General features: G+C 40.8%; 1 protein-coding gene across 4 annotated transcripts in view; it reads right to left on the bottom strand.

Annotated features, from left to right (window-relative positions):
- Positions 1-12,670, bottom strand: part of ica1 (islet cell autoantigen 1) — a 115,971-nt gene that overhangs the window by 78,637 nt on the left and 24,664 nt on the right. For all 4 annotated transcript variants that reach the window (XM_072251985.1, XM_072251984.1, XM_072251987.1 and 1 more), the window contains exons 4-6: positions 11,535-11,607; positions 10,167-10,290; positions 6,482-6,680 (exon numbers count right to left, since the gene is read on the bottom strand). In XM_072251985.1, coding sequence (XP_072108086.1) covers positions 6,482-6,680; positions 10,167-10,290; positions 11,535-11,607 — 396 coding nt within the window. The remainder of the gene's footprint in view (positions 1-6,481; positions 6,681-10,166; positions 10,291-11,534; positions 11,608-12,670) is intronic.

The raw sequence follows: 12,670 nt of genomic DNA, 5'->3' as shown, positions 1-12,670 counted from the left end.
CCACATGATCAATGCCTCTCATTATCTTGTACACCTCTATCAGGTCACCTCTCATCCTCCGTCGCTCCAAGGAGAAAAAGCTGAGTTCACTCAACCTATTCTCATAAGGCATGCTCCCCAATCCAGGCAACATCCTTGTAAATCTCCTCTGCACCCTTTCTATGGTTTCCATGTCCTTCCTGTAGTGAGGCAAACAGAATTAAGCACAGTACTCCAAGTGGGGTCTGACCAGGGTCCTATATAGCTGCAACATTACCTCTCGGCTCTTAAACTCAAACCCATGATTGACAAAGGCCAATGCACCGTATGCCTTCTTAACCACAGAGTCAACCTGCGTAGCAGCTTTGAGTGTCCTATAGACTCGGACCCCAAGATCCCTCTGATCCTCCACACTGCCAAGAGCCTTATCATTAATGCTATATACTGCCATCATATTTGACCTACCAAAATGAACCACTTCACACTTATCTGGGTTGAATCCCATCTGCCACTTCTCAGCCCAGTTTTGCATCCTATCAATATCCTGTTGTAACCTCTGACAGCCCTCCACACTATCCACAATACCCCAACCTTTATGTCATCAGCAAATTTACTAATCCATCCCTCCACTTCCTCATCCAGGTCATTTATAAAAATCACGAAGAGAAGAGGCCCCAGAACAGATCCCTGAGGCACACCACTGGTCACCGGCCTCCATGCAGAATATGACCCATTTACAACCACTCTTTGCCTTCTGTGGGCAAGCCAGTTCTGGATCCACAAAGCAATGTCCCCTTGGATCCCATGCATCCTAACTTTCTCAATAAGCCTTGCATAGGGTATTTTATCAAATGCCTTGCTAAAATCCATAAACACTATATCTACGGCTCTACCTTCATCAATGTGTTTAGTCACATCCTCAAAAAATTCAATCAGGCTCGTTAGGCACGACCTGCCTTTGACAAAGCCATGCTGACTATTCCTAAACATATTATGTCTCTCCAAATGTTCATAAATCCTGCCTCTCAGGATCTTCTCCATCAACTTACTGAAGTAAGACTCATTAGCCCATAATTTCCTGGGCTATCCCTACTCCCTTTCTTGAAGAAGGGAACAACATCCACAAACCTCCAATCCTCCAGAACCTCTCCCATCCTCATTGATGATGGAAAGATCATTGCCAGAGGCTCAGCAATCTCCTCCCTCGCTTTGCACAGCAGCCTGGGGTACATCCCGTCCAGTCCTGGTAACTTATCCAACTTGATGCTTTCCAAAAGCTCCATCACATCCTCTTCCTTAATATCCACATTCTCAAGCTTTTTAGTCCACTGCAAGTCAATCCTACAATCGCCAAGATCCTTTTCCATAGTGAATACTGAAGCAATGTATTCATTAAGTACCTCCGCTATTTAATCCGGTTCCATACACACTTTTCCACTGTCACACTTGATTGGTCCTATTCTCTCACATAGATGCATCTGACTTTTAAGGACAAAGCAGAAGGCAAAGAGCGGGAATAAAGGGAGCCTTTTCTAGTTGGCTGCCGGTGACTAACGGTGTTCCACAGGGATCTGTGTTGGGACCAATTTTTGTGTTAATAATTTGGATGATGGAATTCATGGCTTTGTTGCAAAGTTGCATACAATATGAACATAGGTGGAGGGGCAGGTAGTGTTGAGGCAGTAGAGAGGCAGATTAGGAGAATGGGCAAAGTAATGGCAAATGGAATGCAGTGTCGGGAGGTGTATGGTCATGCACTTTGGTAGAAGAAATGAAAGGGTTGACTATTTTCTAAATGGAGAGAAACTACAAAAAAACTGAGGTGCAAAGGAACTTGGGAGTCCTTGTGCAGAATTCCCTAAAGGTTAATTTGCAGGTTGAGTCTGTGGTGAGGAAGGCAAATATAATGTTAGCATTCATTTCATGAGGACTAGAATATAAAAGCAATGATGTAATGTTGGGGCTTTATAAAGCCTCACTTGGAGTATTGTGAGCAGGTTTGGGCTCATTATGAAAGAATGAAACTAGGGAGGGTTCAAAGGAGGTTCACGAAAATGATTCCAGGATTGATTGGCTTGTCATATGAAGAGCATTTAATGGCTCTGGGCCTCTATTCACTGGAATTCAAAATAACGAGAAGTGACCTAATTGAAACCTATTAAATGGTGAAAAGCCTTGAAAGAGTGGATGTGGTGAGGATGTTTCCTATGGTGGGAATGCCTAAGACTAGAGGACACAGTCTCAGAATAGAGGGGCATCCTTTTAGAATGGAGATGTGGTGGAATTTGTTTAGCTAGAGAGTGGTGAATCTGTGGAATTCTTTGCCACAGGCAGCTGTGGGGGGCCAAGTATATTTAAGACAGAGGTTGATAGATTCTCGATTGGTCAGAGTATGAAGGAATAGCAGGGTGAGAGGGGAGGTAGGGGTTTTGGACTGAGAGGAAGACTGAATCAGCCATGATTCAGTAATCATTAGTGGTGACGTAGCAGGGAAAACTGAAGAGAGTATTACAATTAATATAGGACACATTGTCTTGCAGAACCATTTGAATAAGGTACCATATAAACAGACATATCAATGATTTTAAGAACATAGTTTAATAAGAATATGACATAAAAGAGGTATAGTAAGCTGACTAAATAACAGACGGAGGGTCATGGTGAATGGGTGCAGCTAAAATTTCTAATTTGTGAATGTATACCGAGAGTTATGAGGTGATGTGTTCTGGTATGAAGAATAGGGAAAGATAATTCAGCATTTAAATATATTTCTGAAAGGAATGAAACAGTATTGGGACCTGGGTATCTGCGTACTTGAAAGAAGCTCAAGCAGCAAAAGTAGCTCAGAGCATAGTCAATTGTTGGTTTTAACAACTGGGGCATTGGGTAAAAAAAGCAGTGAAACATTGACGTAGCTTCAGGATGTGGAGCCTCAGGAGAATGTCCAGGATGGTTCCTTCAATGAGGAACTACAGTTATAAAGATAGAAAGTCTGGGACTACTCTCTTTGAAGGGCAGATCTGAAACGAAGGGTGTATAAAATGAAGAGGAATTCATGATAAAATGGCGGAGCAGACTTGATGGGCTGAATGGCCAACTTCTGCTCCTTTGTCTTATGTTCTTATGGAATCTAGACAGTGGGAGATTATTCCCATTGGTAGAAGGATAAGAACATGAAAGCACAGGTATAAAGTAAAGGAGAAGAAAATGATGAGTAAAAAAACCATAGCTGGTGAAGGAGGTTCCATCGTTGCTACGAGAGCGAATGGGGTAAATATATGTTGGAAAAAATGCAAGATTACAGAGAAAGGGAATATGGGTGAAACCAGCTGGATTGAATGGGACCCCAGGCTGGAATATACGGAAATTCTATGAACGACATTTACCCAATTTTCATGACTGAATTTTGACATAACCGATAAAATACATTTATACATTGCATCCATGTAAATCTCTTTCAAGGAGTACCGAAGCTTCAATTTCATTTCCATTTCAGCAAATAAAATTTTCAAAGCCCAATTAGATTTATTATCAAAGTCTGTACACTATACACAATATCCTGATAATGGGTAATGAGGAAATGGCAGAGGCTTTGAATGACTATTTTGTGTCAGTCTTCACGATGGAGGACACGTCTAGCATGCCAAAGAGAGATGCTATGGATACAGTGGGAGGTGAAGAGCTCAATACAATAGCTATCACTAAAGAGGTAGCGCTGAGCAAACTTGTGGGCCTGAAGACATACAAGTCCCCTGGTTCTGCTGGCATGCGTCCCACGGCACTGAAAGAAATGACAGAAGTTATAGTAGAGGCATTGGTGACAATTTACCAAAATTCTCTGGACTCTGCAGGTCCTGGCAGATTGGAAGATAGCAAATGTCACGCCATTGTTTTAAAGAAAAAAGGACGTAGGCAAAAGGCAGGTAACTATAGGCCAGTTAGTTTAACATCTGTTGTTGTTAAAATGCTTAAAGCCATCATTAAGGAAGAAATAGTGAAGCATCTGGAAAGAAATGGATTCATCAGGCAGACGCAGCATAGACTCAGCAAAGGCAGGCCCTGTTTGGCAAACTTACTAGAGTTCTTTGAGGATATAATGCAGGGAATAGAGGGGAACAGATGGACATCAATTACTTGGATTTCCACCTAAAAGGTGCCACCTAAAAGACTTACCCATAAGTTAAGAATGCAGAGTTGGGGGTGATGTATTAGCATGGTTAACTAATAGAAAGCAGCGAGTTGGGATACATGGGTGTTACTCTGGTTGGCTATCAGTGGTGAGTGGTATGCCACAGGGGCCAGTGCTGGGCCCGCAACTGTTCATGATATACATTAACCATCTGGACGAGGGGACCAAGTATAGTATATCTAAGTTTGATGAGGATACTAAATTAAGTGGAAAAGCAAATTGTGCAGAAGATATTGCGAGTCTGCAGAGAGTGGGCAAGCATCTGACAGATGGAATACAATGTTGGTAAATGTGAGGTCATCCACTTTGGAAGGAAAAATGGAAGAGCAGATTATTATTTAAATGGTTAAAAATTGCAGCATCAAGAAGGCAAATGAGATATTGGCCTTCATTGCTAGAGTAGAGGGATTGAATTTAAGAGCAGGGAGGTTATACTGCAACTTTACAAGGTACTGGTGAGGTCACACCTGGAGTACTGTGTGCAGTTTTGGTCTCCTTACTTGAGGAAGGATATACTGACTTTAGAGGTGCTGCAGAGGTGATTCATCAGGTTGATCTCAGAGATGAGGGAGTTAGACCATGAGGAGAGAAGTCGCCTGGGACTGTACTCACTGGAATTCAGAAGAATGAGAGGAGATATTATAGAAATATAAAATTATGAAAGGGATAGATAAGCTAGAAGCAGGAAAGATGTTTCCACTGATAGGTGAATCTAGAACTAGGGGATATACCCTTAAGATTCGGGGGAGAAGATTTAGGACAGAGATGAGGAGGAACTGCTCCCAAAGAAGCAGTGGAGGCTACCTCAGTAAATATATTTAAGACAAGGTTGGATAGATTTTTGCAGAGTAGGAAGGTTAAGGGTTATAGGGAAAAGGAAGGCACGTGGAGATGAATCCATGGCCAGGTCAGCCATGATCTTATTGAATGACAGAGCAGACTCAATGGGCCAGATGTCCTACTCCTGCTCCTATTTCTTATGTTCTTACACAACTTTGAGATTTATCCCCTTACAGGCAATCACAAAACAAAGAAACCCAATACAGCCCATTAATAAAAGACCATAAAATACCCAATGTGCAAAAAAAAAAAGAACCAAATTCCGCAAACAGCAAAAGCAGGCAAACAACTGAAGGTTACGAAAGTGAGACCACAGCCAAGAAGCCAGACATCATTGCAGCTGATCCAGTAGCCTGTTAGTTGCAGGTCGCAGCCTAAGTTCAGTGCAGAAACAAGTAAACCTCATGGAGCAGCGAACTGAATTGGCCTGTCCCTTGCTTCTGGCCCCATCAACCTGACCTTTACAATCTGGCCTGGCACTTGAATTGTCCAAACTTCGGGCCATGCCTCGCTCTCAGAACCTGGACCTGCCGCTGCAATATCTTGGGCCTGAACCCAACCCCATTAGTTCAGTCCGTACCTGACCTTTCCAATTCAGCCTGGTGCTTAAAATGGGGATCCCATGGGTTGTTCCTTATTCTCAGACCCGGAGTTGGGACCCGCCTCCTTGACTCTGCCGTGCCTCCCCTCGGTTCTGCTACAACGAATTGCCAAGCCCATTCCAGCAATGGGCAAACATTGGCTCATTCCTCACTCTCAGGCCAGACCCCGCCAACTTGACTGTACCCGGGTTCAATCCACAGTGAATAGATATGCTCATTGGTGATCCCTTCTTCTAGGGACCCCTAGAAAACACTAAATAATTCTTATGAGATATATAGGTGTCTTCCTGCCTCCTGGTACAATCCAGAGAACAGATAAGATGTGTCTTGATGGAAATGAGGAATTTACAATCGTGGTGAGATAGAGAATAAGAAACGAGAATAGCACAAATTATTCTAGTGTTGCAACTTACATCTTCTTCATAGTTAGGAAAGTCAGCAGTATATTTCATTAAAGATCTGGTGTACACGCTTACTGTACAGCATATTTACTGCCAACTGTAGCATTTGTGTACTATCAAATTTCCAAAGGCCAAGGAAGTACTGCCATATACCATGTGCACAATTCTCAATGTGCAAACGCTTACATTAGTGTTTGTGCCAGAATTCAATTAAGATTACGTAGCTGCAACAGTAAAATAATGCGAGACCAATATGAAAAAGAAAAGCTCAGTTTTTAGGGAAAACTGAGATCTAACCACATGTCCAAAACAGAAATTTGCAAAATCAATCATCTAGGTCAGTCATTGTTTGTAGATCCATTTATGCAACTAGTATAGTAACACAAAGTGTCCTGTTACAGCTATTTTTCTGATGGCATCCTTATTTAAAAGGTAGCATTAACTAAATATACCACACAATAAGTTCTTACCTTCCTAAACTTTTCTAGATGCTTATACACATCAGGATCCAACTCCTGAGAAATATCTTTCATCCAGAGTAGTGCTCCCCGGTATTCCGTGCGAGATTGTTCCATTCGATTCACTGTCAGCCAGGTATCAGAAATGGCACGGTACCTAAAAGTTTCCACTTCCTGGTACAGTCGACATAAAGGACTACGAAGTGCCAGCCTGAGTCAGAAGAATCACAGCCAATTAGTGATTTTATTTCACCTGCATCCTCTAACATGAGGCAGTAAGCAGCTTTCTTCTTCTCAGTCCTTTAACTGGTGCTGTTGTAATGTTAAATCAAAACATTCTGGGAATGAGATTTTAATGCATCTGTCTACATATTTTATGAACAACTCATTTCAGCCTTATGTTTTGATTTGCTAGAACCCAATTACTTAGTATGGAAATTATGTGGTCAGAATGGGAGAAACAAACGATAACGAGTACAATTGGAAGCAACTCAATAATAGGTTTGAAATCCAAGATACAAGGTCTGAGCAGATTGGGAGATGTGACCTACTATATATATTTAAATCAAATATATCAATTGCTCATAAAGGAGAAAAGGAGATTTATGCAAAAACTATAGCTGATAGGTTTCAATCACATAAGTAAAATTGAATATTAAAGATGCAAATTCAATATTTAGAAAATACCAATTCTATAGCATTCATACTTGTATCAGTACTAAGCACTACCTCATGCTACAAATAGAAAATAGTTTCAAAATAACACTTCGCAGGTTCATGTACTTAAGGACTGTTTGCATCCACAACATCTTGAACAGACGGAACCAGATTCTCCTTTACCTTCTACCCTATTGCTGTCACCAGCCTGCAGACTCACTGTGCACATGAGCAAAGTTGTACAGTTCCACTAAATTTATCTAGATACCCTACAAGCTGAAACGTGGAGGTGGGGTCTAGACCCAGAGCGTATTGATGCAACAGGCAAAGATGATTTAAACACCGGGCTAGATGGATTGAAAAAGCAGGGTGTCAGGAACAAAGGCGAGGGTTGATCCAGTTCTGCTCACTGCTCTGCTCATTTTCTTGGCTCTGCACTGAACTGACGCTGAGGCTGCAGGCTGCTCTGGGCCTTGTGTCTATGGACTCACTTTTTTCCTGAATTCTGTTTGCTTTCTTTATTGTTTGCATGCTTTGTTTATTCTTCCCCTTTTTTCAATTGTGACAATCTTTTTTTTTTAAAAAGGGTTCTGTTGGGTTTCTTTGTTTTGTGGTTGCCTGTCAGGCACAATGCTAAACGTAATTTGAACTTAGAAGAGAATAAAAAACTGAAGGATTGGGAGCAGGAGTAAGCCACCTGACACTTTGATACTTCCTTAAGGAGTGGACGAACATCCCGCCGCCGTCCAGTGGGTTCGATTTGCCCACGTCCAACGATTAACATTCATTACTATGAGACTCATACTGAAAAGACTATCCCCCTTAGTCGAAGATCTTCTAACACCAGACCAAGCCGGGTTCAGGTCAAGTCCTGAACTTAACCCAGTATATTGAGGATGGCTTTGAAATGCAACAATTTACAGGGGCAGTATTCATTGACTTAACAGCAGCATACAACACTGTGAATCACAGAGGCCTTCCACTGAAAATTATCTAAAATGTTAAAGAATGAAATCACAGTCAAAGTCATAAGAAGCCTCCTAGAAAATCACAGATTTTATGTAGAAATGAATGGAATCAAGAGTAGGTGGCGTCCACAAAAGAATGGACTACCACAGGGATCAGACCTGGCACCTCCACTATTTAATGTTTACACGAACAACCAACCAACCTTTCCTAACACACGCTGGTTATCTATGCAGATGACCTATGCATAGCAACACAAGCTAACTCCTTCCAAGAAGTCGAAGTACGACTTACAGCAGTCCTCGAAGCAATGAAGCAGTATTATGAAAAATGGTCTCTGAACTGAAATCCATCAAAAACTCAACTGTGTGCATTCCACCTGAGGAATCGAGAAGCAGCTCGGAAACTCAAGATCTTCTGGTGTGGGAAGGAGCTCGACCGCCATCCGACTCCAATCTACCTGGGCGTGACACTGGATAGGACGCTCTCATTTGCCACCCACATCCACAAACTCAAAGGGAAAGTTGGCTCTTGCAATTCTCTCTTGAAAAAATTAGCAGGTACGAAATGGGGAGCTAATGCTCACACACTTAGATCAACTGCCCTAGCACTCTACTATGCACCTGCAGAATACTGTGCACCTGTGTGGAGCAGATCAGCCCATGTGAAGAAAATAGACTCGTTGCTTAACGAAGCCTGCCGAATAATCACAGGCACACTGCACTCCACACCCACTAATATCATTTACAGACTTGCAGGCATTGCTCCCCCAGAGATCCGAACACACACTACAACAAAAATTGAAAAAGGTAAACGGAACTCGAATCCACGGCACCCACTACATCATGTGTCAGTTTCCAACCACCTAAAATCGAGGAAAAGCTTTGCTACAGTGGAGGAACTACCGCACGGAACATCCCCCCAAACATACAGGATTGACTTCTGGCAACAAACAGAAGCCAGAACCCCTCTAAACAATACAGTGCAAGACCCCACAGAAATGTTACCAGACGGGGCACTGCTTGACAGACGGAAGTGGTGCACTCTCAACAGAGCGAGAGCAGGAGTTTGTAGGAAGGGAGACGATATGGTGAAGTGGGGTTTAAAGGCCAGCGAATCCTGTGAGTGTGGCGAAAGGGTGCAGAACATTGAACACGTTCTGCGCAACTGCCCACTCTCACCTGATTTAGCTGACACAGACCTGCTCAACATCAGCCAAACGACACTAGCATGGCTGGCTGTCTGGTGTGACAAGCTATGAATGAATTACTATGAATAGCTGTGAAATAAAGAGAAAACATTGGGGAAAGTGGGGATGTTGCAATTATAGTGACTTATATTTTTATCTAATGCAGTTCACTTGGTGTTTTAATTTTCATTTAATGAACTTAATAGTCAATTCAATATGCAATTAGTTTTTTTGATTTTTTGTGATATGAGAGACAGTCACAAATGACTGAATCATTTTACAGGTTTGACTGTGTATTTAGCCTGACAGAATGGATTAGCCATCTGCCATTTCTGTGTATGGGCTTGTTTAGAATCCACCATGTAATATCATGTCATACACCTGTAAGCCAAGCTGTTGCTAGAAGGTGTGTAGACTGAGTGAATAAAGGAGTGATGAATGTGGGATCTAATTTCTTTCATTAAAATCCAAAGTAATCAATTAGCATTGCCGCAAATGAAGAAATTGTTTACAATCAAAGTAATTGCTTCAAAATCATTTGACTCAAGCATCAAATTTATTATGAATCCATGAGCAACACAGTGACCATTATTAGTTTCAGATAAAAGGCAAATTTCCGGCAGATGTCCTCCTATTTCTTATCATATTCATCACACAGTAGAGATTGGACAGATAAATGGCCTTTGGCAATGTTCATATGCAAGTAAGTTAATACTAGAATATCAAATTTTCTCCAGAAGAAAGCAGATAAACTGCAGGTTAAGTGCACCTAAGTAATTATTGTATCAAACATATTTCCTACAATTGAAGTGGATACCTTAACTCCTTATCACCATCCAGCACAATCAGACTAACTTATGTTAAATATGGCAATCATTCTAGTACCTTTGTTGTGAGGAGAAACATAGTGCCTTTCCAGTTGCTTGCATCATCTTTCCTGCCCTGGTTTTATCCTGTGAACCCTGGGATCTAAGAAATTTGCCCAATTCATTTTCTTCCTGAGACAAAACTGAAATGGAAAGATAAAGTCATTAATTTTATTGCTGTTCAGAACTTAGAAAGAAATGGCTTGAGAACAGGCTAACCCACACCCCTGGAATAAAGTGCATGTAGAAACATTTTTAGCAGAATATCTGTTTCATTTTTTTTAAATAGTCACTCAATCACCATACATTGCATCTCAGTTTTTTAAAAAAAATGTCAGAATTAACTTGCCAAGTAAATGCACCACCTGGTGTATTGTACCAGATAACGCAGAATTCTCCAACTTTCACTGCAGTCAGCTAAGCAAGGAATACAGGGGAGAAATACATTGGCAAAAGTATTCCTAAAATTATAAAGAAAAAGTAAAACCATTTCTGTCCTCAGCTGTACTTCAATGATTTGCATTCACAAGTATTTGTAAATAAACGTTAGGCAAGGTCTGAACTAGATTTTATTAAGTTACTGCTTGCCACAGAGCAAATAACTTGCTGATGTTTAAATGTGTAAGAATGGCCTTCTGGGAGTACTAAAGTAATAGTTCTGTACTGGTCATCACAATCTGAGATAAAAGTGGGGCAAAAAAAACCTGATTACCTAGCATAATGTTTAATTAATTTAAATCTCTGTGGAGTTTAAATGTTTCCCCTGTTGCCCAGCCTATTTGCTTCTCACACCACTGTTTTCATGGATTCCAGGAGCTATTATGAGAACAATAATTACATGAAATTCTACAAAACCCCGAGACTGAAGAAGATAATAAATCACTTTTTCCTTATTACTTCAGACTGAAAATTTTCACTCATTCCAGTCTTGGCAAATTTCTGCAGTAACAAGATTTCTAGTCCTCCAGGCAGTTCTGCCCTCTAGTGGCCCTGTGTCTCTTTTGCTGCAAAAAAGGTCATTCAAAATATTCCATCATCATAATTCGTGGCTAATAGGAATTTGGTCAGGAGGAGATTACCAGCATTTGATGTTCCCAACCCAGTGAACTGAACCAAGGGTAATAAGAAATCGAGTAGCAACTCGATTCAATTTTAGAATTAGACAAAATATGCACATGAGGGAGCTGATGGACTGTTCACTCATGACCTCCATAACATGGCACAACTCCTTGGGCTGAATGAGCCTTGTTTAGTTTCTACTTTCATTGAATTATAGTTTTAATTACTAATTCCTTGTAATATTCAATCCTACGTTAATGACAATGCAGTAATACTAACACAAATAGCCACACGTTGAAAGATTCAGCTAGATGTATTGAATACATACAGCAAATCTGTTTCTGATACTGTTCAATGACCTTCAGAAGTTCCATACATGTCCTTTGAACGCAATGGAATACCTAGACAGAATAAAAAGAGTGAAAGCAATTGTATGTACTGAGGGTATAATCTGAGAGGGAGAGAGCAAGGTTTGCAAAAGGGAAAATAGGGGATGGGATTATCACAATGTTGGACAATAGTTTCAATACTTCTGGTGGGTCACTGGGGTAATAACATCAAACATCCATCAGGATTCCAACTGTCAAATTTACTATCATTGTTCCACACAGGAATGAATGAGAACAGATGCCATGAATCTGTCACCACAAATGCATCACACTCAAAAAGATACGATCCCTGTTATAGAAGACTTCAATGGAGGTGGACTATATTCTGTTGGGAAACTTCTCAAGTCGACCTGGCAGTCACCTTTAGGTTAGTAAATTTCTTGGATGCCTACAATTGCTTGGATCCAAATGTGATATCTGGATACTTATAGTTAAGTTCACTGGCACATCTAGATATATACAAAAAAGTGATCAAACAGAGTTATAAAATTTCCTTTAACTACATTTATACAAAAAAAAAACAAGTTCTATCATCAGCTGTAATTAATTGAACTCTCTAGCAATTCTTCTGGATTGTGGGAAGTGATGGTTGTAAGGGCAGAAACAGACATCCTCTCTCCTGTTTGTTGAACTACAGATGTTGCAAATCTGAAATTAACCTAGCAACTGCAGGAAATACACAGCAGATGAGGCAGCTTCACCTGTGAGAGAAAGTTATTGATTCCAGATTTGGTTTAATGTTTCGAATCTCTTCAGTAAAAGTACCACAGGAAAGCTGATATGCTCCTAATATTTAGTCTGCGCTCTCTCAGTGAAGTGCTTTAAACTTACTGACAGGTAGCATCCTGGTTTTGATGGGGAAATAATTCCATCAATTTCAGCATAGAAGGGAAATATCAAATACTAGGGATCACTGTTTTAAGGCGAGATGGGGGAATGTTTAAAAGAGACATGTGAGGCATGTTTTAAACAAAATCCTCAAAGTGATAGATGCCCGGAACGTGTAGTTGGAGAACGGTAGCTATGAGAGTCTCAAGACTAGGGACCAATTATTTAAATCAAGGGCAAGTTGAAA

The sequence above is a fragment of the Mobula birostris genome, chromosome 3 (assembly GCF_030028105.1).
Source record: "Mobula birostris isolate sMobBir1 chromosome 3, sMobBir1.hap1, whole genome shotgun sequence".
NCBI classification, from domain to species: domain Eukaryota; kingdom Metazoa; phylum Chordata; class Chondrichthyes; order Myliobatiformes; family Myliobatidae; genus Mobula; species Mobula birostris.
Note: the sequence above shows the minus strand (reverse complement) of the source record. Positions and strands in the feature narration are given on the sequence as shown.